The sequence below is a fragment of the Jaculus jaculus genome, chromosome 8 (assembly GCF_020740685.1).
Source record: "Jaculus jaculus isolate mJacJac1 chromosome 8, mJacJac1.mat.Y.cur, whole genome shotgun sequence".
In the NCBI taxonomy this organism is placed as follows: domain Eukaryota; kingdom Metazoa; phylum Chordata; class Mammalia; order Rodentia; family Dipodidae; genus Jaculus; species Jaculus jaculus.
The window spans coordinates 32,376,562-32,403,190 of NC_059109.1; the positions used below are offsets into that span (position 1 = coordinate 32,376,562).

The 26,629-nt window shown below is 43.2% G+C and overlaps 2 protein-coding genes across 8 annotated transcripts in view; one reads left to right on the plus strand and one right to left on the minus strand.

Annotated features, from left to right (window-relative positions):
- Positions 1-1,359, minus strand: part of Bend6 (BEN domain containing 6) — a 53,031-nt gene extending 51,672 nt beyond the window's left edge. Inside the window, exon 1 of one of the 3 annotated variants that reach the window (XM_045156186.1) lies at positions 1,096-1,359. The gene's annotated coding sequence lies outside the window, so the exon portion shown is untranslated. Of the gene's footprint in view, positions 1-316; positions 449-1,095 lie in introns of those variants that run through there. The other 2 variants (XM_004668214.2, XM_045156187.1) reach the window with 2 other exon arrangements.
- The window catches only part of Dst (dystonin), a 430,289-nt gene continuing 404,741 nt past the window's right edge, over positions 1,082-26,629 (plus strand). For all 5 annotated transcript variants that reach the window (XM_045156178.1, XM_045156180.1, XM_004668209.3 and 2 more), the window contains exons 1-2: positions 1,082-1,277; positions 1,862-1,896. In XM_045156178.1, the coding sequence (XP_045012113.1) occupies positions 1,097-1,277; positions 1,862-1,896 (216 nt within the window). In that variant the 5' untranslated portion in view covers positions 1,082-1,096. The remainder of the gene's footprint in view (positions 1,278-1,861; positions 1,897-26,629) is intronic.

The following is a 26,629-nucleotide window of genomic DNA, read 5'->3' on the forward strand; positions in this document are numbered from 1 at the left end:
CCTCAACATTTACAAGCCAATTCCCAACTTCCTTCATCTTCTACATCCATCACTCTTAAATCTTCCTTATGCGCTGAGCTTTGAAGTGGACGCAGATTCAGGGGGAGATAAGCGCCCACTTCTCAGCTGAGAAAGTGCGCCAAGTTTTTTTTTTGGGGGGGGGCGGTGAGACAGTTCAGGTGTGCGGAGTGGAGCGCTCCGAGGTGAGCGGGGTGAGTACCCAGATCCCGGAGGGTCTCAGACCTGGGGAAGGCCTTTCGTGTGCACGCGCCTCCACGCGCGAGGACCCCCTCCGCCCCCACCAAGCATAGCTCACCGGGCTGCGTCCTGCAGAGCCCCGGCCTGGGGCGGGGCGCAGGGAGGTGGGAGCCGGGGTGACCCCCTTGGAGGCTCCTCCCGCCGGCCCCCGACAGTCCCCCGGTTCCTGGGCGCCTCCACCCCAGAGGCCGGCCTCCCTGGGGGCTGTGCGGTCGAGGAAGCCGGGCGGACCGAGGCCCGGTGTCGGTGTCGGAGGCGGCCCTGCGGGAGGCGCTCGGCGCTCAGGCCGCCGCCGCCGCCGCCGCCGCCGCCGCAGCCATGTCCGCGCGCCCGCGCTGCCGCAGCCCGGCCGTGATGTCATCGGCCGAGCCCCCGCCGCGGCGCCCCGTGCCCGCCCCCCGCCGCCCGCCCGCCGCCTCCCCGCCCGGCCCCACGTGCGCCAGCTCCGGGATGCCGAGGCCGGCGGCGGCCGCTAGACGATGCTTGTGGCGCGGTCGTGCGCCGCGGCGGCGCTGCTCCTCCCAGATCGCTGCGTCCCCGGCGGGGCTGCGCCCGGGGGCTGCGCAAGGACGGGGCGGGGGCGCCCGGGGAGGAGGGGATAGGCTCCCCGCTGCCGTGGCTGCTCGTCGCCGGCTGCTGAGTCATGGGCAGCGCTGCCCGCAGCTCTCCATCACCCGCCGAGCGGGGCTGCGCGCGGGGCCGCGAGCGTCGGGCATGACGCGCTGAGACGCGCTCCCCGCCCGCCCGCCCGCCCGCCTGCCGTGCGCCCCGCGCCGCCGCCCTCCGCCCGCCGCCGCCGCCGCCGCCCGGACCGCAGCCTCGCCCGCACGCCCGCACCATGATCGCCGCCGCGTTCCTGGTCCTGCTGAGACCCTACAGCATCCAATGCGCGCTCTTCCTCTTGTTGCTTCTGCTGGGCACCATTGCCACCATCGTCTTCTTCTGCTGCTGGCACCGCAAGCTCCAGAAGGGGAGGCATCCCATGAAATCCGTGTTTTCGGGTCGCTCTCGAAGCAGAGGTAAGACGCACCGCGACAGGTTCCCGGAGGCCGGCGGGAGGGCTGCCGCTGCTCTGGAGAGCCAAGCGCGCGGGTCCTTCTCTTCCTCCTCGCGCCCCTGCGCCCATCACGGTCCCCCTCCCCAAGCTAAGCACGCGCGTTTGCTGCGTTTTGTCTTCCCTCGGTCCTGCAGCCTCCCAGGCTTGGCTAACCGCCGCGCAGCGATGCGACGCGACGCGGAGGGCTTGGGAAGGGGACCACGCTCCTTGTGGTCAGTAATTCGAGTGGAGTCCAGGGGCTGACACAGCCCCACGTTGACCCAACCTCCCTTAGAGCCTTAGGGGTTAAAACAAGGAAAAAAAAGTCAGGCATGATGATTTTTGGGGCTCCTCCACACACCCCCAGAACTTTCCTGGAAACTTCTGAGAAATCACCTTAGAGACAGATGGCCTGGTACCACTCTTGCCCCCACCCGCCCTTGCGTGCCCACTGAACCGATGACGTCGGGAATGTAGGTTCTCTCCCAACCCAGGTGCACCTCCAGTAACTGAGCAGGTTGTGAATGAGGGGTTAAACGAAGTCTCGTTTCTCTCTTGTCTCCCCAGATGCTGTTCTGAGGTCTCATCACTTTCGCTCTGAGGTAATTTATTTAGCGCGCACGCTCAAGGTCAGGAGGAGTTCTCTTTGCTGAGCACCAGTATTAATCATATCCGTGTTAAGACACCAGTGGGACACTGAATGGTTAGCATGTGGCACCAAGCCAAAAGTGAAATGTTTCTTTTGAAGACTTCCACATTCGTGCCCAGCAAACTGTTTCAGTAGATTTCCTGGGTAGTGGAGTCGCTGTGCAAGGGGTGGGGTGGGGGTGGGGGGCGCAGCCTGTAGACCTGCTGCAGACCTCAGAGACCTAACTAACTAGAGGGTGGAGGTCGGCCTGGGTTACACTCTGTCAATTGCGGTGGACGTGTTTTGTGCTCATGGATGTCTGGAGTAGTGCACTGGGGATAGGTAGACTAGAGCCAACCTTTTAGGAGGATTGCAGGAGTTTGAACAAAGGGGACCAGCGCGCTGCCCGTAGGTGACACTGCGATCAGACCAGCTGCATTTAGAGAGAGAATAAAATAAGGCACAAGCTCTCCCTGACCCAGCATCTTTCAGAGGTTTCCAGACCAACTCCCAACTGACTATAAGATAATTTCTGTGTTTGGGGGAAAGTTTCACATAGCCAGGCGTGGAGGTCGCACTGTGACATAGCCCACTCATTTTCACCAAGGCTTCATTTTTCTGAAGCCACTTCACATTTCACGTTGGTCATCAGCTGTTTTAGTCCACCCTGAATGCTTTATTTAATTCTGATTTCTTAAAGCTTTAACTACACTATGGTAATATGATTCTGGTGCTGCTGAGTAATTCTACTGCTGCGTGTACCCTAGAGGTCAGAAATCTGTGCCCAGTTAAGAGTTTTGAAAATAAACCATCGGATAATTAAGGCCCCATTTCTGGCTTTTGACTCACTAGCTGTAGGGCGTTGGGAAACTTTCTTAACTCTATGGGACTTAGTTTTTCTATCTGTAAAATAGGGCCAACCTTACCTTGAAGGAAGATTATAAATTATGTAAAAATAATTAGTTCACAGTAGGTATTCAATACTTGATAGCCATCACACATTTTGCAAGATTGAAATTAAAAATGCATAAAAACCAGGGTATGTTTGCAAATTTTAAGTATGTAGAAAATTAGGTCAAGGTATGGAATCCAACATAAACTGGGTTTATTGTGAAACAGTGATTTTGAATTACTGGATTAATTCAGTAGAACAGCTCATTTAGATGTGGGAAAAAAAAAATAGTGGTCAAGGTGCACGCACTAAGCTTTAGATGTTTGACTTGTAAAAGAGCTCAGCAGCTCCATGCCTGTAAATGGCAGAGTAACAGGCCTGCTCCAGGTTTTCACAGTAGCCTCAGGCTTGTCAGCCAAAGTGTGAGGGAAATGGGGAGATGTAGCCATGGCTTGCTGACTGTCCAGTAAGGAGTTGTCTGGAGCTTCCATTTGGTTAGGAAGGCTGGGGCAGTTGTTAAAAGTCTTAACACATTTTGTAAGAATTTTGGTACAGTCTGAAATTCTGGTGCCTTATCTGTTAGCTTGTGAGTTCCTTAAGGGCAAGACCCAGGTCTCTCTTTTGCATGTGCATGTGTGTATGGTGGGCATGCATGTTGTATGTTGTACATGTGCTTGCTTGTATGTGGAGGTTAACGTTGGGTGTCTCCTATCGCGCTTTAACATATTTTACCGGTTTTTTTTTTTTTTTTTCAGAGACAGGGTGATTATGTATCCCAAGCTGGTCTCTGAACTCTATCTAGCAAGGCTCATCTTGAACTTTGCATCATCCTGCCTCCACCTCTTGGGTGCTGAGATTATAGTTGTGAGCCATGATGCACAGTTTATGCAGTGGTGGAGATGGAACCCAGGACCTTGTGCATGTTAGGAAAGCACCCTACCCACTGATCTACAAGCTCCTAAGGGGTCCCCCTGTGCTGGGTTACGGGAATACACTGATATGCCCAGCATTTATGTGGGTTCTGGGGGTCTGAACTGAGGTCCTCATGCTTGTGTGGCAAGGACTTTACTGACTAAGACATCTCCCCAGGCCTTCCCTCCCTCTAGTTCTCTTATTTAAGGCTGTATCACCACTGCATGGCTTAGTGCAGGGTGTGACTTTTTTATTTTTATTGTTTTGGTTTTTCAAGGTATGACCTCACTGTAGTCTAGACTGGCCTGGAATTCACTATGTAGTCTCACGGTGGCCTTGAACTCATGGCAATCCTCCTACCTGTGCATCCTGAGTGCTGGGATTAAAGGTGTGTTGCACCAAGGCCTAGCTAAGTGTGATCTTAATAAATAAGGAAACAATAAAAACAGTTTCTTAGTGGATCTTGTAACTGGGCAAATAGAACTGAGAGTTGAACAGGAAAAAAAGAAAGAAAATGTACAATCTTGGACCATACCTGAGGGCTTAGCAATGCTTATTGGATCTTCTCAGGCTTTTGAAACTGCCCTTGCCTTTGGATTAGCATGTAAGTCAGAAGTCATATTTTTCCTAAGAAAATAAAATACATTAGCTTAATTTGCTGATGCGCTATGTCTTTTTTGTTGTTGTTTGTTTGTTTTTGTTTTTCAAGGTAGGGTCTCACTCTAGCCCAGGCTGACCTGCAATTCACTATGGTGTCTCAGGGCGGCCTTGAACTCATGGCAATCCTCTTACCTCTGCTTCCCGAGTGCTGGGAGTAAAGGCGTGCGCCACCACACCCGGCTATGATGCGCTATGTCTTAATTTGTTCCTTTGGCAAACTTCGTAAGGAATAGTATTTTATTAGTGGAAATTCTGAGGACTATGTTGCCTAAGAATTTCATATTTCATCATTGCTTTGTTTATCCAGAACACAAGATTCTCCCTTATGGAAAACATAGGATATATTTTTTCTTCTTTCAAAATGCCATTTTCTCTTTAAGAAATACCTCCACAACATGTTTACATGGGTTATAGCATATTTTAGAAGTTAGAGTGTGAGTAAAAATGAGTATACGAGTTGTGTTTCTAATTTTCTGACAAGTCAAGATCATACTGAGCTAAGATATCAGTGCGTTTGCTGCACACTCCTGTCTCAGTGAGCAGATAATTCCCTTTCAGCATTTTTGTCATGGTCAAATGAGGAAATTGAGTTTAGGATCTGCTGACTCATTTTGAGACCTGAAAGCTTTGTTTGGGAAAGCCCTTTACTAGTCGAGGAAGTCTGGTGCTGCACAGCTTGGCCAAGGCTTTTGCTTCTGCTTCCTCCTCCCTGCAGGAACCAGTCCCGATTTTTTTTTTTTTTTTTCATGTAGGGTCTCACTCTAGTCCAGGCTGACCTGGAATTCACTATGCAGTCTCAGGATGGCCTCGAACTCACAGAGATCCTCCTACCTCTGCCTCCTGAGTGCTGGGATTAAAGGCGTGCGCCACCACACCCGGCTCTGATTTTCTTTTTTCCAAGGTGGGGTCTCATTCTAGCACAGAGTGAACTGGACTTCACTATGTAGTCTCAGGGTGGCCTCAAACTTGTGGTGATCCTCCCACCTCTGCCTCCCAAGTGCTGGGATTAAAGGCATGCACCACCACACCAGGCCCCAGTCCTGATTAAAAAAAAATTTTTTAATACATTTTATTTATTCATTTGCTTGCGAGAGGAGAGAGGGGAAAGGGAAAAAAAGGGAGATAGAGAGAGAAAGAGACAGAGAAAGGGAGTGAGGGAGGAAGGGAGAGAGAGAATGAGAATGGGTGTACCAGGGCTTCTAGCCTACAGACAAACTGCAGAGGCATACTCCACTTTGTGCATCTGGCTTTATATGGGTACTGGGGAATTAAACTTGGGTTGTTAGGCTTTGTAGGCAGGCATCGTAACTACTGAGCCATCTTTCTGGCTCTTGAATCCAGATTTTTTAATTTTTTTCAAGATAAGATCTCACGCTAGCACAGGCTGACCTGGAATTCATTCAGTATTCTCAGGGTGGACTTCAACTCAGGGCAATCCTCCGACCTCTGCCTCCCAAGTGCTAGGATTAAAGGAGTGTGCCACTATGTCCTGCTTCGAGTCCAGATTTTTGACAGGGAATTTCAGTGGGCTTCATCCAGGTATTCAGAGAAATACTTCTGAAGGGGAAAACATGACATAGGGGTTTGGTTTGCTCTGGGGCAACTCTGGAGCAAAGAAAAGCCACCTCTCCCATCTGAGGAACTTTAGCTGTTTTCCTCCCTGGCATGTGTATAATGAACACATTTCTTTAATTCAGGTTTTTTTTTTTTTCGTGGAACTAAAAATAAGCATTGTACTTATTTCTAACATGTTTTGGATTTATAGCCACCAAACTCTTAATTTTTTACTGGCTTTTAAAAATTATTTGTTTATTTATTTGAGAGAGTGAGAGAGAAAGAGGAAGAGAGAGAGAGAGAATGAGAATGGGTGCTCCATGGCCTCTAGCCACTGCAAATGAACTCCACCTTGTGCATTTGGCTTATGTGGGATCTGAAGAATTGAACTGAGTTTCTATGGCTTTGCAGGCAAGCACCTTAACTGCTAAGCCATCTCTCCAGCCCCTTTACTTTACTGGCTTTTAATAATTTTTTTTGTTTTGTTGTTTTTGTTTTGAGGTCGGGTTTTACCCTAGCCCGCGCTGACCTGGAATTCACTATATAGTCTCAGGGTGGCCTCAAACTCATGGTGATCCCCCTACCTTTGCCTCCCAAGTGCTAGGAGCTTACAATAATTTTAATAATATCATATAAGCATATGAAACCATTAATCTATCCAGTAGAACCTGTATTATGTAACACAGTCTGGTTAGATAGAAATATATGCATTATTGGCTTATAAAAAACTTGCACAATCAGCTGAGGATGTAACTCACTGGTGGGGTGCTTGTCTGGCCTAGGGTTCTATCCTCAGCAGTGCAAAACAAAAACAAAAACAAACAAACAAAAATAAACCACCCAAGAAATAACTAAAAAAACTTTAGTATTTACTTGTGATTTTGTTGTAAACAGTTAGTGATGAGAAGTGATTTCTCATGGATGTGGGATAGTGCAGAAACCAAATCCAGTGTTCATTTCGGTTTCTAGAATTCTGGCATCTAAACAGTATAGTTTACTGAATCTGTCCAGTGTTTTGTATTGTGACTTTGAACAATGGTTAACTGTCACCTTAGATTCTTATGGGGAAAGTCAGACTGTGTCAGTCTTGATTTTGGAGATTCCAGAAGGTGACATGGCAATTGAGATACTATCAGATTATAAAGAAAAATCTTGGCCGAACTTTGCAGAATGAAGACAATTGCAGTGTACTTTGAGAGTCCCTGGAGGGACCTTGGTAAATGATGCCCCATTCATCAGCCCAGAGGAATAAGGAGTGCCTTGTTTTATATATGGAGGGAGAAGAGAGTGCTTTTGCACTACCTGGACTTCCTTTTTTCAAGCAACAGAACCAAGAGAGTTAAAGTAAGCAGTCCCTGAAAAGGCAAATAGTGAGATAAAGTGGGAGTCAGATCAGAACCCTTGACTACATTTTGTCTGTCCTTTGGGGCTTAATAGTGTCACTTATGGCCCGCAGAGAAATGTGCCCAAGATTCTCAGTGGAAGAGAAAAAATAAGTTGAGTGATTTTCTTAGTGTATACTTCTTATAAAATGGGACAGACAAGCTTGTTAGTTTTTCCCCAATGTTTACCAAGGTCTCCCGGGTGAAATGGACATTCTACTCGAGGCCTCATTATGTGCATAGTGTGTCCCTGCCCCAAACCATGGGAAGATGGTCAACAAGATAGCCACATTACTTAGCTTCTCACTAACTTTATGTATCTTCTGAGGCGGGAGAGATGTCTCAGAGGATAAAGCAATAACTATGTAAGATGGACTGCCCGAGTTTGATCCCCAGAACCCATGGAAACAGCTGTGGAGGGTTTCTGTAACGCTAGCACGCTGACCCAGATGGCAAGATGGAGGCAGAGACAGGAGAATTTCTGGGAAGTTTATGGTGAGGCCAGCAAGGAACAGAGAATGCAGAGCAAGAAATGCTGCCTCAAATGAGAGGGACAGGGGCGGATTGTCCTCTGACCTTCACCTGTGCGCTGTGGCACATGCATGCCTGCACTCACACACAAGTAATAAAATTTTAAAAAATTTGCATCTTCAATTAAGAATTACCCAATTTAAATATATACATGAATAAAATATCACATGGTACCCATAAATATGTATGTCTAATTTTTATATTTTGTGTACTAATTTTAAAAATAAGTCTAAAAATTTAAAAACTGTGACAAAAGACTTGCCCAATTTAGTGGGTTAGGGAAAATGATACTTTATGGAGCTATCCTTTAGCATAATGTTATTTTTGTAAATTTTTTTTGTCTAGGGTGATTCTAGGTCTAGAGTAATTTATGCTAATTAATTCAGGCATGAGTAATAACTATGCATGATAGGGTGTTCACTTAGTGTCACTCAATTATTTTCAAAGTAAACACATTAGTCTTTATGAGGTGCTGTGTTAGACAGGGGGGCTGACGTGATTCGGAGTTAACGCTCTACCTTAGTAATGACTTCTAGGTCACTCCCAATACGAGTGCTGACATTTTATCGTTCCTGGTTTCTTCTGTTACAGTAACTGAACTGCTGCGCTGTTGAGTCACCAGTGTAATGAGAACTTTAGAGGCCACTGTGTATGAGCGTGCAGTGGGTCAATATGTAAAAATGACAGATTAATCCCATCTGCAGAGCTGGTTTTATCATATTCAACACTGGCATGTAAATGATACTTACTTTACAAGGTCACAAAACACAACAGTTGTGGAGGGGTGGGGAGCTAGGTCTGGCAGCAGGTCAAGTGCTTGCATGAGGCACTGAACTCAAACCCAGAACCCATGGAAAAATGACAGGTGCATTGGTGTGTGCCTGTCACCCCAGCACTGAGGATGGGAGACAGGAGTATTCCTGGAACTTGTTGGCCAGGCCATCTAGCTTCGCTGGTGAACTCCAAGCCAGGAAGAGACCTGTCTCAAAAAACAGTGGATCAAAAGGAAACAAAACAAAACAGTGGCTAGGCTAGAATTCTTAAGAATGATGCCTGAGATGGTCTGCTGGCTTCTATGTGCACACATGAATGTGCCCTATCTATCTATCTATCTATCTATCTATCTATCTATCTATCTATCTATCTATCTATCTATCTACACCCTTCCCTCCACACACAAAAAATATTGATGAAAGTTAAAAACAAAAAAACTCCCACCCCCCCTTTTTTCCAATGTATCCAAGCAACAGCTTTTTCAGAGAAGCTTGAATCTTTGTCCTCCCTTTAGGCTCAAGAATGACCTTGAGGTTTGGGTTGCTGAACAGAACCAGACTGGTCACAGCAGGTGCTGGGGTGGGGAGAGGAGGATGGGCATGGAACCTCCCAGCTCTGCCACTGCCTAATGGTGCCACCTTGGTGGAGCCTCTCTAGGAGCTGGGACTTCTTACTGGTAACCGAAGTATGATCCCTGAAGCCCCTTCCATAAGTGACAGGCCATGTCTCTCCTGTGCCCAAAGCACAATGCTAAGAAGCAGCATGAGAAATGAGATTTCTGCCTTTTAGGAGCTTTGGGCAGGTTAGGAAAGAAAGTGGTAGGGTAAAGGACAAGTTATAAATCCTGCACAGGGAAAGAGTGGTTGTGAGAGTTCAGATGTGATGACTTTGTCTAGCTCCGGTGAGTGGAGGTGTGCTGTGAGGAGGAATGGTATTTATGCTGACACATTATGGTTAGAAGGTACCGACCTGAGTAGATAGGGCGGGGCAAGAGTGAACGCCTGGGCTGCCAGAACCGCAAGTTAGGAAAGCACACACCTGTATTCCAATCTCAGTGTGTGCCAGTAGGATTAGAGCAAAGGTTCTGGAGATTGAATAAGGAATATAGAGCTGGAAATATAAGTCAGTGCTAGCTACAATAAAAATAACTTTTAGCCAGGTGTGGTGGTACACATCTTTTGTCCCAGTACTCAAAGAGGCTGACGTAAGAGGATCACCTTGAGTTGGAGGCCAGCCTGGGGCTACAGAGTGGGTTCCAGGTCAGCGTGGGCAAGAATGAGACCCTACCTCAAAATGATTTTTTTTATACTACTTTGCAGCTAAGAAAATGCCATTGTACTTGGTTCTAGTTTGTCCTTCTCTCCCACTGGTCCCCCATGCCCTCTATATTACAGATTTATAAACATTATTGAAATTTGTGTGTTGGCCTTTCAATTTCTTTCTTTGTTAAAACATTTATTTTTAAGTTAATTTATTTGTTCAAGTGGGGGGAGAGAAAGAAGGAGAGAGAGAGAGAGAGAGAGAGAGAGAGAGAGGGAGGGAGAGAGAGAGAGAGAGAGAGAGAGAGAGAGAGAGAGAGAGAATGGGCATGCCAGGACTTTCAGCCACTGCAAATGAACTCTAGATACATGCACCACTTTGTGCACCTGGCTTTACATGGGTAATGGGGGAATAAAGCCCAAGCTATCAGTCACTATAAGCAAGTACCTTAACTACTGAGCCATCCTCTAGCCCCTCCCTCCCTCCCCTTTCTTTCTTTCCTTCCTTCCTTATTTTTTTTCCTCCTCCTTCTCCTTCTTTTCTTTTTCTTTTCTTTTTTTCCCAAGGTAGAGTTTCACTCTAGCCCAGGCTGACTTGGAATTCTATATGGAGTCTCAGGGTGGCCTCAAACTCATAGTGATCCTCCTACCTCTGCCTTCCAAGCGCTGGGATTAAAGTCATGCACCACCACAGCTGGCTCTTTCTTCTTTGTTTTAAAGAAATTTTTATTCATTTATTTGAGAAAGAGAGAAATAAAGAGTGAGTTTGGCTATGCCAGGGTCTCTTGCCACTGCAAATGAACTCCAACCTCACACACCACTTTGTGCATCTGGCTTTACATGGGTACTGGGGATTCAAACCTTGGCCCTCAGGCTTTGCAAACACCTGGCTGTAACCACTGAGAAAACTCTCTGCCCCCCCTCACTTTCTTTTTTAAAACTGCCTTATTGGGACATTATGCCAGGCATGGTGGCACATGTCTTTAATCCCAGCACTTGGGAGGCAGTGGTAGGAGGATCGCCATGAGTTGGAGGCCAGCCTGAGACTATGTAGTGGATTCCAGTTCAGCCTGGGCTATGGTATGATGCTACCTCAAAAAACCAAAAAAAGAAAAAAAAAAAAAAAGGAAAGAGACATTATGCACATACCATACAGTTCATCCATTCAAAGTGTCTAACTTGTGTGTGTGGGTATGTGTGTGTGTGTGTGTGTGTGTGTGTATACACCAGTCAGTATATCATTAAGTTATTTATTGGAGATCTCACTTTCTTAATATAGGCACTTGGAGTTATAAAATTTCCTGTTATGACTGACTTCATTATGTTCCATTGGTTTTGGTATGTTGGGTTTTCATTATCATTTATTCTATGAATTTTCCTTCTTGGTTTCTTCAGTGACTTATCATCTAGTAGTGTGTTGTTTGACTTTCATGAGTTTGTGTGTGTTGTATAGTGTCTTGCTGCTGTTATTAGTGTTATTATGTTGTGATCAGATAGAATATGAGGATTTTTTTCAAATTTTCTATATTGGCTAAGATTTTTTTTGTATCCAAATGTATGATCTATTTTAGAGAAAGTTCCATGTGCTGCTGGAAAGAATATAGATTTTGGAGCATTTGGAAGGAATGTTCTGTAGATGTCTGTTAGGTCAATTTGTTCTATGATGTCATTTAGTCCAGATGCTTATCTTTATTTATTTATTTATTTTTGCTGGAATGATCTATCAAGTGACAAGAGCTGGGTATTGAAGTCACCCACTACTATTTTGTTAAGATTAATCTGTGATTTCCAGCAGTGTTTGTTTAATGAAATTGGACTACTGTGTTTGGTATATGTATGTTTAGAATTGTAATGTCCTCTTGTTACATCATTTCTCTAATCAGTATTAAGTAACCTTCTTTATCTTTTCTGATTGATGTTGGTATGAAGGCTATCCTATAAAATATTACTACAGTGACACCTTCTTGTTTCCTGGACTCATTTGCTTAAAATATCATCTTTTCACCCTAAGGTAGCATGTATCTTTTATGGAAAGGTGTGCTTCTTGGAGGCAAAGCCAGAAGAATTCTGCCCTTTGATCCATTCTGCTACTTTGTGTCTTTTTTAAAAAAATATTTTTAGATATATCTTTTTTTTAAAAAAAATTTATTTATTTATTTGACAGCAACAGAGAAAGAGGCACATAGAGAGAGAGAATGGGCATGCCGGGGCCTCCAGCCACTGCAAACGAACTCCAGACGCATGCGCCCCCTTGTGCATCTGGCTAACATGGGTCCTGGGAAATGAAGCCTTGAACCGGGGTCCTCAGGCTTCACAGGCAAGCGCTTAACCACGAAGCCATCTCTCCAGCCCACCTTGTGTCTTTTGATTGTGGGAGTCAAGACCATTTATATTCTGAGTTACTGGTGAGAAGTGTGTGTTAGTTCCTGTCATGGATTTTGTAGTGCTTTGCATTTCTTTATTCTTCTCTTGCAGTCACTATTATTTGAGCGGGTTTATTCTTTGTTGTAGGTGCTTTTCCTTCTCTCCAGTCTGAAGGCATTTCTTCAAGTGTCCTCTGTAGAGCTGGCTGAGCAGTCATGAATTCCTGCAGCTTGTTTCATTTATCATGGGGAGTTCTTCTTTTTCCTTCCATGATTATAGATAGCTTTCATGTGTGTAGAAATCTGGGTTGGAAGTTGCCTTTCAGAATTGAAATACATCATCCTAAACTCACCTTGGTTTTCAAGTTTCTGTTTAGACATCTGTTGTCACTCTCATAGACCTGCATTTGCAAGTGACTTGGTACTTACCTCTTTCAGCTTTCAACATACTTTCTTTGGTCTGTTTATTTAGTGGTTTGATTGAAATATGATGAGGGGAGGTTCTTTTGTGTGTTTTAAATGGCTTCTGGACTGGCAATTCTTTCCCTAGCTTTGGGAAATTTTCTCCTGTGAGTTCATTGAATTTACTTACTATGCCTTTGGGCTGATTTTTTTCTTTTTCCTTCTATGCTCAGCATTTCAAGATTTTACCTCTGCAGGGCTAAGAAGATGGCTTAGCAGTTAAGGTGCTTGCCTGCAAAGCCAAAGGACCCAGGTTCAATCCTCCAGGACTCACGTAAACCAGATGCACCAAGTGGCACATGTGTCTGGATATTTTTGCAGTGGCTAGAGGTCCTGTTGTGTTTATTCTTTCTCTCTCTGTCTGCCTCTGCCTCTTCCTCTCTCTCTCTCTCTCTCTCTCTAAATAAGTAAAATTTAAAAAAAAGAAAATTTACCTTTTCATACTATCCTAAGTGTCTTCAAAGTCCTGCTCATATATTTTTATTAATTTATCATTATTTCTTGTTGGAATGTTCTAATTATTCCACCTTGTCCTCAAGCTGAGATTTCTGTCCTCTCTTTAATCCATTCTATTGGTAATTCCTTCTACAAAGCTTTTTTTTTTTTAAATTTTTTATTTATTTATTTGAGAGCAACAGACACAGAAAGACAGGTAGAGGGAGAGAGAGAGAATGGGCGCGCCAGGGCTTCCAGCCTCTGCAAATGAACTCCAGACGCGTGCGCCCCCTTGTGCATCTGGCTAACGTGGGACCTGGGGAACTGAGCCTCGAACTGGGGTCCTTAGGCATCACAGGCAAGCACTTAACCGCTAAGCCATCTCTCCAGCCCCAAAGCTTTTTATTTAAGGTACGGTCTCACTATAGCCCAGACTGACCTGGAATTCATTATGTAGTCTCAGGCTGGCCTTGAACTCACAGTGACCCTCCTACATCTGCCTCCCAAGTGCTGGGATTAAAGGCATGCACCACCATATCTGGATGCTTTATTTTTATTTTTAATTTGATTTTTTTTGCCTTGTGATGTTTTCCAGTTCTCGTATTTCAGGTTGGCTTTCCTTCAGTATTTCTCTCTTCTGATTTATTCTTCATATCCTTTTTTTATATGCACGCTTGTGCACAAGTCATATGGGTAGAATACGTGTGGTGTGTGATGTGATGTCTGTGGAGTATATGCACACATGTGTACTGATATCCCTGTGGAGGCCAGAGACATCTGGTGTCCTCCTTATTTTGCTTATCCACCTGTCTCCCTGACATGGAGACCCTCCCTCAGTCTGAAGCTGCCATTTTTTGATTGTTTTCAAGTTGGTAACCCCACAATTCTCCAGTCTTCAACCCCTGCAGAAGTGTGAGAGGGTGGGTGGGGTGCTATGGCCATCCCTGTCTTTTACATGGGTGTTGCTGAATCCAACAGAAATAATGGCAGGCTCTCTCAGTCCCTCATGTTTGCATATGTGCTCTTAACTGCTGAGCCACCTTCCTAGCCCTTCTTTCACATCTGGTGTCAACCTCTGTATTTCATTCAACATATTTTATCCATTCCCTCCAGGAGTTCTTTTTTTTTGTTGTTGTTCATTATTTATTTATTTATTTGAGAGTGACAGACACAGAGAGAAAGACATATAGAGGGAGAGAGAGAGAATGGGCACGCCAGGGCTTCCAGCCACTGTAAATGAACTCCAGATGCGTGCGCCCCCTTGTGCATCTGGCTAACGTGGGTCCTGGGGAACCGAGCCTTGAACCGGGGTCCTTAGGCTTCACAGGCAAGCGCTTAACTGCTAAGCCATCTCTCTAGCCCAGGAGTTCTCTTTTTATGCCTTTGATTTCTTCTTTGATTTGATTGAGTAGACTTATAATCATATTTTTGAGTTCTCTGACATTCCATCTAATTCACATTTATTGGAGGCCATTTCTATGGGGTTCATAATATTTTGAACAGTTATGCCTTGTTTTTTTGTATTTTTTATGTTACTGCATTGGGATATTTTAAATCTTGGGATTTAGATTGATTATGAGCTACATTCCATTTATCTTTCTATTTATGAATCTATCTGACTATATATCTAAATCATCAACAGGATCTACTTTTTTATCTTCTTGTCCCTGTTTGCATTTCCTTGGGGCCCTCCTCTGTGGGGTTATGTTATTCAGTGTGGCGTCATGACAGCCTCAGTCAGTCCCTATGGGATAGTAGGGGGCATTCCTCTGGCATTCCTTTTCACTCTGTGGCTCTTACAATCTGTTTTCTCCCTCTTCAGCAATGTTCTCTGAGCTATGGCAGGCCTGTTGGCAGTCTGATTTAGTGCTTAGCTCTCTGTAGTCTTTGGATGTCTGCTTGGATGGGTTTTTATTGATTATGGTGTCTGTCACCATTAGCCTGAAGCTGGTTGTCATGCCAGTAGTAAGAGTAGTATTCATATTGTTCCTCCTCTGCAATTTCTCCTGGGCTCTGCCAGAATGTGGTAGAAGTGGCACATCTCCTGGTGTACAATCAGCTGTTTCTTTGTCTTATTGATGGATCTTGGTTCTTCTTCATTTTTTTCCCTGTCATTTGTAAAATAAAGAAAGATTCTGTAACCAAGAGTGAGTGAAGATTGGGTTAAAGGGAGTATGTAAGGTTATGTGAGAGATTTTTGGTGTGAAAGTCCACTCTTCTTCAGAGAGCAGTATTGGGCTTCACTCTGAAGACTTTGAGTTTCCTACCATGAGATTCTGACTTGGTTTCCAGGGCCAGATATGAGCTGTCTTCCACGGGGCAGGTTTCATGTCTATCAGAGAACAGTTGGTTATCCGCAGAGGCTGTGTGCCATTATTGCACAAGTGTTCTTAAATAGCTGACTTATTTCATAGTCTGCAGGGTCTCCTGCTTATTCATGCTATCGGTGACCATGGTCTTGCAGCAGCTTCCACTGGGCTTTCCAGCACTATGAGAGCGATCTGGGAAGTAGGTAGTTTCCCTTTTAGTTCCAGCATGGTATTCTGATGTCCTGTGGCTTCAGCCTGTGGTATCTTCAGCAATAGGGTCTTACCTTTTAGCCCTGGCAGGTAATCAAGTATTTTGGCAATGGCCAATATTGTTTTGGGGACCTCATGGTCTCCCTGGCCAACATAAGCTATATTATTAAGTGTGTAGTTCAAATGTTGCAACCTCAGTCTAGGAGCTCAAGGTGCCTGCTGTGGCCTCTATGTTATTCTAGGAGTGGAATATTAATATCTAGAGTGACTAAAGTTGGCAGATATGTCTTTTGGGCACATGTGACAGTAGTGAATTATTAACAATGGTCACTTTGACGTCAGTAATTGTTAGTGCATAAATGAACAAGGCTGCTGTGGAGTATGCTAAGATTTTGATTACTTAGAAGTGAGGGTAATGTAGGGTGGGATACGATGGGGATTAGTAGTAACAACTTTGAAAAATATGGAGGTGGGAAGCTACCTGGGAGAGGAAAGTTGGGTTACTTTCAGGTTTCACAGGTTGTTAGGGCAATGGAAATTTCTAGTTATAGAGTCTAAAGATGAGGGGGCAAGGAGGAGACTATGTGAAGGTGAGGGAAAGTACATGAGTTATATGTGGGAGTAGTATGGAGATCACAGCAGTCTGTGGCATTACCATCATGAACATACTTGACCTCATCTCATCTCAGAAGCTAAGCAGGGCTGGGCCTGGTTAATACTTGGTTGGAGTATAGAGATTACAGTAGTAGTATGTAGCAAAAAGTACAGGGCAAACCTAAAACTCAACTAAGCAAAATACAAACACAAACATAACCATCCTGAGACATATAGGCAAGTATGTAGGTTTAAAAAGAAGCATTAAAAGATAAAATAAAATATTGGCTATTCTGACTGGGGCCAGATTGGGACTGCTGCAGAAATTGAAGCACCCAAATTTCTTTTAAGAATATTTTTTTTCTTTATACAGTGCAGGAACACATGACCTGCCACTGTGATTGGGACTTAAATGGCGCTGGTAACTAAATTCTAGCACTCAGATTTCCCTTAGCATCCACTTCTCTTTACCATGGTATACACAAAGAAACATCAAGCATTTACTTGTTGCAAGTACTTACCTAATACAGGTGTGCTGGAAAGACTTGACCGATGTGCTATATCCAGATGGGTTTCAACGTAACATGAAGACCCAGGGCAAGATATTTCCCCCAAGAAATAGTGATCCTACAGTACAGGAACCCCATGAGAGTACCTAGAGGAAACTAGACAAAAATAATGACTACAAATTCATTCAAAGAACTCAAAGAGGGCATACATAAGTGCAGAAATGAAATCCTGAATGAATTCCAAGGTAACAAATAGAAATATGCAAATGAAATCCAGATGAACACAAACAAGAAACTAGATGAAATGAGGAAGTCAAACCAGGATATGAAAATGAAGCCCAATAAAGAAGTGGAAATCCTAGTCAGGCGTGGTGGTGCATACCATTAATCCCAGCACTTGGGAGGCAAAGGTAAGAGGATCACCGTGATTTTGAGGCCAGTCTGGGGCTACAGAGTTAGTTCCAGGTCAGCCTGGGCTAGAGTGAGACCCTGCCTGCCTTGAAAAAAATAAAACAAACAAACACTCCAAAGGAATTAAAGAAAAAAAAAAAAAAAAAGAATGGCAATCCTGAAGAAAAACCACGCTGAAATAAAGTTGGAAAAATACACTAAGTCAACCAAAAGCACATTAGTAGAATGGATCAAGTGGGAGGCAGCATATCAGGCCTTGAAGATAAGGGAGAGGAATTGGATCAGTTAGTCAAAATCAATGAGAAGCTAAATGACATCTATCAATCGAACATGAGAGAAATGCATACACCTTGAACAGACCAAATGTTTGAATTGTGGGCATAGAAGAAGGAGAAGAACTTCAGGTTAATGGCAAGGAAAATTTTTTAAATAAAATTATGGAAGGAAATTCCTCAAATGTAAGGAAAGAGATGTCCATCCAGGTAAGGAGGCACATAAAACGCTACATAGACAGAACTAGAAGAGAAATTCCCCATGTCAAAACACTAATTACACAGGACAAATAAACATCAAGTCATTTGAAGGCAGGCCCATAGAATAACAGCTGAGGGCTAGAGGAATGGCTTAGTGGTTAAGGTACTTGCCTGAAAAGCCAAAGGGCCCAGGTCCAATTCCCTGGGACCCACATAAATCCAATGCACAAGATGGCCCATGGATCTGGAATTTGTTTGTGGTGGCTGAAGGCACTGGCATGCCTGTTCTCTTTCTCTATCTGCCTCTCTCTAGTAAATAAAATAATTATCAACAAAAGGGGAAATAAAATAACAACATCTGACTTTTCCATGAAACTATAAAGCCAGAAGGGTCTGGAATGGGGTATTTCAGGAATTGAAAGGCCACAGCTGCCAACTCAAATTACTATACCAAGAAAAATTATTTCTTGTAATTGAAGGAGAAAGAAAAAAATGATAAAAGCAGAATACATGAATTTATAAGCCAGCCTTACAGAGGATACTAGACGGAATACTTCATATTGGAGATAAAAATAGATGTTTTCAAGAGGCTACAGGAAGAAATAATCACACACAACATATCAAAACTTATGGGAAACAATGAAAGCAGTCCTAGGATTACATTAGATAAACAGTGAAATCTCAGGTAAATAACTTAATGATGCACCTAAAGGTTTTGGGAAAAAAATCCAGAATAAACCAAACCCAAAAGTACCAGACAGAAAGAAATGATAAAGATCAGGGTAGAAATCATTGAAATAAAAATGAAAAATTAATTAAAAGTCAGTGAGGTAGCTGGGCATGCTGGTGCACACCTTTAAATCCCAGCACTTGAGAGGCAGAGGTAGGAGGATCACTGTGAGTTGGAGACCACCCTGAGAATACATATTGAATTCCAGGTCAGCCTGGGGCTAGAGCAACCCCCCCTTGAAATCCAGTCCCCTCCCCCACAAATCAATCAAATAGAAAATAGGTTATTTGAAAAATAAACAACTTGACCATTAGCCGAATTAACAAAGAGAGAGAGAAAGAATACCAATCATTAAGATTAGAGACTAAAAAGGGAACATTACAATGCTCCAATGAGACAGAATTATAAGAACATGTTTCAAATTGGAATATCTAAAAGAAATAGATGAATTTCTTGACACTTGTGGCCTTCCAAAGTTAAACTGAGATGAGATAAATAGTTGAAACTTATCTATAACAAGCAATGACTTGAAGCAGTAATTAAAATATACCCATTAAAATTTTGTGGAAGCCGCTGGGTGTGGTTGGCACATGCCTTTAATCCCAGCACTTAGGAGGCAGAGGTAGGAGGATCACCATGAGTTCAAGGCCACCCTGAGACTACAGAGTGAATTCCAGGTCAGCCTGAGCTAGAGCGAGACCCTACCTTGAGAAACAAATAAAGAACAATAATAACAACAACAACAAAAGAATGTGGATGAGTAGGCGGGTGGAAAGATTGCTAGAGCCACATGTTGAGTCATTATGCATGGAGACATTGCCTCATACCCATAACTGATGGCTAACCCTACAATGCAGTACCCGTATTCCCCAGTGAGGAGGGTTCCTGAGGAGGGGAGAGGACAGGGAGGAGGCTAATGATGGTACCAACATGACTGTATACACACTGTGTACATAACTAATAAAAAATTAAAAAATATATATCCATCAAAATAAGTCCTGGTCCAGATGGGTTCATTGCAGAATTCTTTCAAACCTTTATGGAAGAACTGAAGCCTACTTCTCAAATTATTCCATAAAATAGAAAATGAAGGAATGCTCCCTATGTCTAGCAAAACCAGAAAAAGACACAATAAAAAAAATGAAAGCTAGGGGGCTGGAGAGATGGATCAGCAGTTAAGGAGGTTGCCTGCAAGGCCTAACGATTTGGGGTCAATTCCCCAATAACCACATAAAGCCAGATGCACAGGGACACATGCATCTGGAGTTTGTTTGCAGTCTTTCTCTCTGTTTGCAAATAAATAAAAATAAAAAACAATATTTAAAAACACAGCAAAGCTTTCTCTCATATGAATATGTAAACATTTCATTAAAAAAAATGAAAGTCGGGGCTCAGTGGTTAAAGGAACTTGCTTGCAAAAACTGTTGGTCTGAGTTCAATTTTGCAGTCATTAACATAACCCTTATTCAAAATGTGGCTCAAATATCTGGCATTCTGTTTCAGTGGCAAGAGATCCTGAGGTTCCCATATTCTCTCCCACTCTCTTTTTTTCTCTTCTACCTCTCATGTGTTCAAATAAATAAATTTAAAAAAATAAGGAAAAAAGAAAACTATAGACCAATATCCTGATGAATGTAGATGCAAAAATTCTCAATAAAATACTTGCATTTTGAATTTAAGAACATATCCTAAAGATCACTCACCTTGGGCAAGCAGGTTTTATTCCTGAAAGGCAAAAATGGTTTAACATGTATGTTGATAAATTGAATACATCACATAATAGACTAGAAAAAGGAAATCACATGATCATCTCAACAGAGGCAGAAAAGGCCTTTAACAAAATCCATGATAAAAAACATTGAAGAAGGCTGGAGAGATGGCTTAGTGGCTAAGGTGCTTGCCTGCAAAGGACCCATGTTCTAATCTCTAGGTCCCACGTAAGGTGATACAAGTACACAAGGTCACATATACACCCAAGGTGGCGCATGTGTTTCAAGTTTGACTACAGTGGCTGGAGGCCCTGACATGCTAATTCTCTCTCCCTCTCTCTCTCTCTCTCTCTCTCTCTCTCTCTCTCTCTCTCTTTCTCTCTCACTCTTGCATTTAAAAAAAAAAGGGGCAGTCTGTTAGGCTTGCCTCAAAAAAATACATTGAAGAGATTAGGTATAGAGGGAACATATCTTTATATATTTATTTATTTTTGTTTGTTTGAGATAGTGTCTCACTCTAGCCCAGGCTGACTTGGAACTCACTCTGTAGTCCCAGGCTGACCTTGAACTCATAGAATCCTCTTAATTCTGCTTCCTAATTGTTGGGATTAAAGGTATGGGCCACCATGCCTGGCCCTGTATCTTTTTAAAAATATTTTTATTCATTTGGAGAGAGAGAGCGAGAGCAAGAGAGTGAGAGAGCGAGCGAGTGTGAGAGAGAAAGTGAATATGAATGAATGAATGAATATAAATGAGAATGCCATGGCCTCTTTCCACTGCAAAGGAACTCCAGATGCATGCACCACTTTGTGCATCTGGCATTATGTGGGTACTGGGGAATTGAACCTGGGCCCTCAGGCTATGTAAACAAGCTGAGCCATCTCTCCAGCTCTGGGACTATATCTTAACAAAATAGAGGCTATATATATAACAAGTCTACAGTTAGCATCATACTAAACAGAGAACAATTTGAAGCATTCCTATTAAGCTCTGGACCAAGATAAGAATCCATTTTGTCCCCTGCTGCTTAACATGATTGGAAAGGAGTAAGTCAAACTGTCCTTATTTGCAGATGATATGACTTTCTATACAAGAAACCTTAAAGACTACAATACTGCTAGAGATGATAAACACTTTCAGTCGAGTGGCAGGATACAAAATTAATATGCAAAAACCAGTAGCATTCTATACCAATGACACACTGAGAAAGAAGTCAATTACAGACACAATTACATTCATAGTAGTCACACAATTCAATGATTATCTTGGAATAACCCTATCCAAAGATATAAAAGACCTCTATAATGAAAAATTTAAAACACCAAAGAGCTTGGAGTGGTAGCACCATACCTTTAATCCCAGCACTCAGGAGGCAGAGGTAGGAGGATCATCATGAATTCAAATCCACCCTGAGACTACATAATAAATTCCAGGTCAACCTAGGCTAGAGTGATAATCCACCTGGAAAACAAAACAAAACAAAGACACTGAAGAAAGGTATTGAGGAAGGTAGCATAAAACAGTAAGGTCTCCCATGTTCATGGAAGAATTAATGTTGTGAAAATGGCCATCCTACCAAAAGACATAAACAGAGTCTGTGCAATTCCAAACAAAATCCCAGTTTCTTCTTTCAGCTAAATAGAAAAACTGATCTTAAAATTTATATGAAAACACAAAAGGCCCAGAAAGCCAAAAACTATCCTCAGCAAAAAGAATATTTCTGGGGGTTTCATTATACCTGATTTCAAGTTATTCTACTGAGCCATAGTATTAAAAACAGCATGGTAGAACACAAAAACAGACACACATGTGGATGGGATGGGATGGGATGGGATGGGATGGGATGGGATGGGATGGGATGGACTAGACTAGCATAGCCAGGTATAGGTCCACGAACAAACTATAGCTACCAGATTTTTGGCAAAGAGGCCAAAAACACACATGTGAGAGAGAGAGAGAGACAGAGAGAGACAGAGAGAGAGAGAGGGAGGGAGGGAGGGAGGGAGGGAGGGAGGAAAGCATTTTCAACAAATGATGCTGAGAAAACTGGATATCTGTATATAGATAAATGAAACTTTGCCCATATCTTGTAACATGCACAAAAATAATCTCAAGGTCTGGGGAGATGGTTCAGTGGTTAAAGCACTTACTTTCAAAACCTGACAGCCCAGGTTTACTTCCTCAGTACCCATATAAGCCAGATGCACAAAAGGGCACATGCATTTGGAGTTCTTTTGCAGTGGCAAGAGGCTCTGGTATGCCCATGCTCATTCATTTTTGCTCTCTCTCTCTGCTTGCAACTAAATAAATTAAAAATTAAAAATTCATCTGTAGGTAGATGAAGGAACTCAGTGTAAGACTTGAAATCATGACATGACCAGAGGAAAAAATAGGAAGGACACTTCAAGATCAGGCATAGTGAAGGACTTTCCGAATATGATACTAGTAGGTTGGGGAGTAAGAAAAACATTCATGGGACTTCATGAAACTTAAAAGCTATTGTGTAGCTAAGGAAATCATCTTCGGAATCCAAAGACAGCCTACAGAATGGGAGGAAATCTTCTCTAGTTGTGTATCTGACAGAAGATTAATAAGTAGAATATACGAAGAACTGAACTAAGTAATATGTAATCAAACAATCCAATAAAATGGGTCATAGGACTAAACAGAGTTTTCATAGGAGAAGTACAAATGATCAATAAAATTATTAAAAAATGTTAAACATCTTTAGCTATCATGAAAATGCAAATTAAAAGTTCTTTGAGGTTCCAACTTACTGTGGTCAGAATGACTATCAAATGGCAGCTGGGCATGGTGGTGCATGCCTTTAATCCCAGCACTTGGGAGACAGACAGAGGCAGGAGGATTGCTGTGAGTTTGAGGCCTGCCTGAGAGTACGTAAAAAAAAAAAAAAATCAAATGACAACAAATGCTGCTGAGGATGCTGGGAAAGAGGGTCCCTCATCCACTGTTTGGGAGTGCAAACTGCTGCAGCCACTGTGCAAACCAGTGTGGAGGCTTATCAAATAGTTAACATAGAAATGATCAACAAAAGGAAAGTAAACCGCCGGGTGTGTTGGCACATGCCTTTAATCCCAGCACTCGGGAGGCAGAGGTAGGAAGATCACTGTGAGTTCGAGGCCACCCTGAGACTACATAGTGAATTCCAGGTCAGCCTGGGCTAGAGTGAGACCCTACCCTGGAAAAACAAAAACAAAAACAACAAAAGGGTGGGGGGAGTGTACTAGAAGTACATGGAATCTAACCAGTCCTTTTATTTGTGTTTTTTTCCCTTGCTGGGATGAATTTTGAATTCTTTAGCTGTTTCTTTTAGCAACCTAATCTGCTGTCAGAGGGATGATCAGCACTTCCAATTCAACCCTAAATAACCAGACTTGGTGGATGTACTGCTCAGACCATCCCCGTTCCATTTTCACCGAGTTTCTCTCTCTCTCATCTGAGCCGATTTGTGAAGAAGGTCATCTTCTTGGTGTGTCTTGGCTTGTCTGGCTTGGCTGGGTGGGGCTTGGTGCTGTCTGATAGAAGGTCAGTACTTCCTGTGTTCCTGGTTCTGGTACATTGTGTATGGGGGGTGCATTTTGGAGTGTCCACATAGAACTCAGTGGTCCGCAGCATCTCCTCCTTCAGGTGGTTCTGATCACACAAAACTGCAGCAACACTGCAAGAGAAGCCCCCCTCCCCACCCTGCAGTTTCTGTGGCTCAGATGTGAGTAATCCTTCTTCACATCTGGCCCGAGCTGAACACCACTTCTAACCATCAGCTCTGTCCTCTTTCCAAGTGAGGATCTCATTTGACTTAATAAGGGATTAAAAAAAAATTTTTTTTTGTCTTTATTTGTATTTATTTGAGAGCAACAGAGAGGGAAAGAGGTAGAGACAGAGAGAGAATGGGCACACTAGGGCCTCCAGCCACTGCAGACAAACACCAGATGCATGTACCACTTTGTGCATCTGGCTTACGTGGGTCCTGGGGAATTGAACCTCGAACCTGGGTCCTTCACCAGCACAGGCAAGTGCTTAACCAGTAAGCCATCTCTCCAGCCCAATTTTTTTAAAAAACAGATCTTGTTTCTTGTTGAAAAAGAAAGAGTTGACATGTTGTGTATTATCATGCATTTATTGTTTCTTAAATGAAGCTCCTATGCCACCCTTTTACCTGAGCTTATAAGATACTGGCTGGGCAGTACAACAATGGCTGTCTGCAGGCTACGGAGTCTGAGAACCAGGTAGCTGGTCAGTCCACGAGGCTGGATGCCTCCCAATCTGGCATTGAAGGCTTAGAGGGTTCCTGGAGAGCAGTCCTTGTTGAAGTGCCGAGGAGGCTGGCTTCCAATTTCCACGAAGGATAGCAACAACAGGGTACATGCATGAGCAAGTAGCTATAGGGAAGGCAGGCAAAATGCCAGTAACTTAATTTTGAGTAATTGTTTAAATTTGTTGTGTGGCTATTTATTTTAATTTCTCTTGGGCAGATATGCCTAGGAATGTAACTTTTACATTGCATAGTTGTTTCATTTTAAAAGAAATAATCAAATTATTTTCCAAAGTGGCTATAAAATTTAATATTCTCATCAGCAATATAAGACTGTTCTGGTTTCTGTACAGACAGCATTTGCTATTGTCTTCTCTTTTTAATTTTTTTTTTTTTTTTGAGAGAGAGAGAGAGAATGGGCATGCCAGGGACTCAGCCACTGCAAATGAACTCCCGATGCGTGCAACCACCTTGTGCATTTGGCTTACATGGGTCCTGGGGAATCAAACCTAGGTCCTTTGGCTTTGCAGGAAAGTGCCTTAACCACTAAGCCATCTCTCCAGCCTTAATGTCTCTCTTTCTGATTATAGCTGTCCTTGTGGGTCTGTAGTCATATTCCTGTGGCTTAACATTTTTTTTTCTTTCTGATTTATTTTTATTTATTTATTAGAGACAGAGACAGAGAGAGAGAGAGGGAGGGAGGGAGGGAGGGGGAGGGGAAGGGAGAGGGAAAGATGGAGGGAGGGAGGCCTCCTCAAGTAACTTCTTTGACAAAAAATCCAGACCTTTGCCTGTTGAAAAAGTGTGGTTCTTTGTCTTACTGCATAATAAGAGTTCTTTATAACCACCAGATACCTTTATAAAGCCCTTTAGTAGATCTGTGACTTGAAAATATTTTGTTACCATCTGAGATTTATCTTTTAATTTGCTTAATGGTAGATATTTTTTTTTTCCTTCTAGTTGAGCTCAATTCTAGGATGTTGCTTGCACATGGTAGGCAAATCCTGTATCTCCAACCTAGTGCTTTTTTTCTAAGGGAATTTTTTCTAAACATTTTAAAAATTACTGTGAATGTGAGTGTTTGTGTGTACATATGTATGGATGTGTATGGTGTGTGTGTACATGCATGGAGATCTAAGGATCTCATGGTGTTTATCTTCTCTCTCCACTTTTCTTGCAGCGGTGTCTCCTTTTGTTGTATTGGTTTTGTTTCGTCTGCTCCATTACACCAGACTAGTGGGCCCCAGAGCTTGGGATTCTCCTGCTTCAGTCCCCTTGTAGATGCCTTGCAACGTTAAAGACCCATGTGCTGCTTTGTGGCTGCTTTATGTGGGTGCCTGGGAATTGAACCAGCCCATGGAACTGTGCTGCCCGCAGTTAAGGTGGGTCTTCCACCTCAGTTAACCAAAGCAAGATAATCTCTCACAGGCATGCCCAGAGCTACTCTAATGGAGATGAAGAGATACTCCTGTCTATCTAGGCGTTGAGATTTCTTTTCTTAAATGCTGGGGATGGAGCCTGGGTTTGGTGCCTGCCAGATAAGTGCTGTATGTCTGAACTACATTCTAGCCTTAGGATCATTAAAAAGAATACTTATCAGAAAAAGATTTGTCCTAGGAAATGTTTTCAATGGGGTGGATTTGACTTAACTTTCTATTGTGATTAAGGTTTGTAATACTACAGATGATTTTATACTTACTACCAGTTGCACATGCAGAAATAGTAATTCGCAAGGTCTTCCCTAATCTATTTTCTACAGACTTGAATTCCAGCTCAGATCTCTGTGTAGTGAGAAGTCTCTTTCAGGCCAGGGGCTTCAAGTTTGTTTTAGTAGTGAATCATGCATTCAAGAGATAGATGGGGTTATGGCAAGTTCCTTGGGAAATGCTTCTCACCCTCCCTTCTCTATGTGTACTGATGGGACCATGTGAGAAGTGGAATGAATCCTGACTTGAGTAATTAAAGCTGTAGGATACTCTTTCTTTTTTTAATTTTTCCCTTCTCTATGCACAGTGATGGGACCATGTGGGAAGTGGAGTAAATCCTGACTTGGATATTTAAAGATGTAAGATTATGTCCTTAACTTGCCTTGAATAAGTCACCTAATATGCTTAGGCCAAGGTTTCAAATCCTCCCATATTCCTCTTGAGAATCAGCCCCAAAAGACCAAATCCATGCAGTCAGTTGTCTAGCAGCAATCCCACTCCTCTGGTACCAACATTACTATTGCAGTCAGGTTTGCATTGCTGGCAGAAATCACCCAAC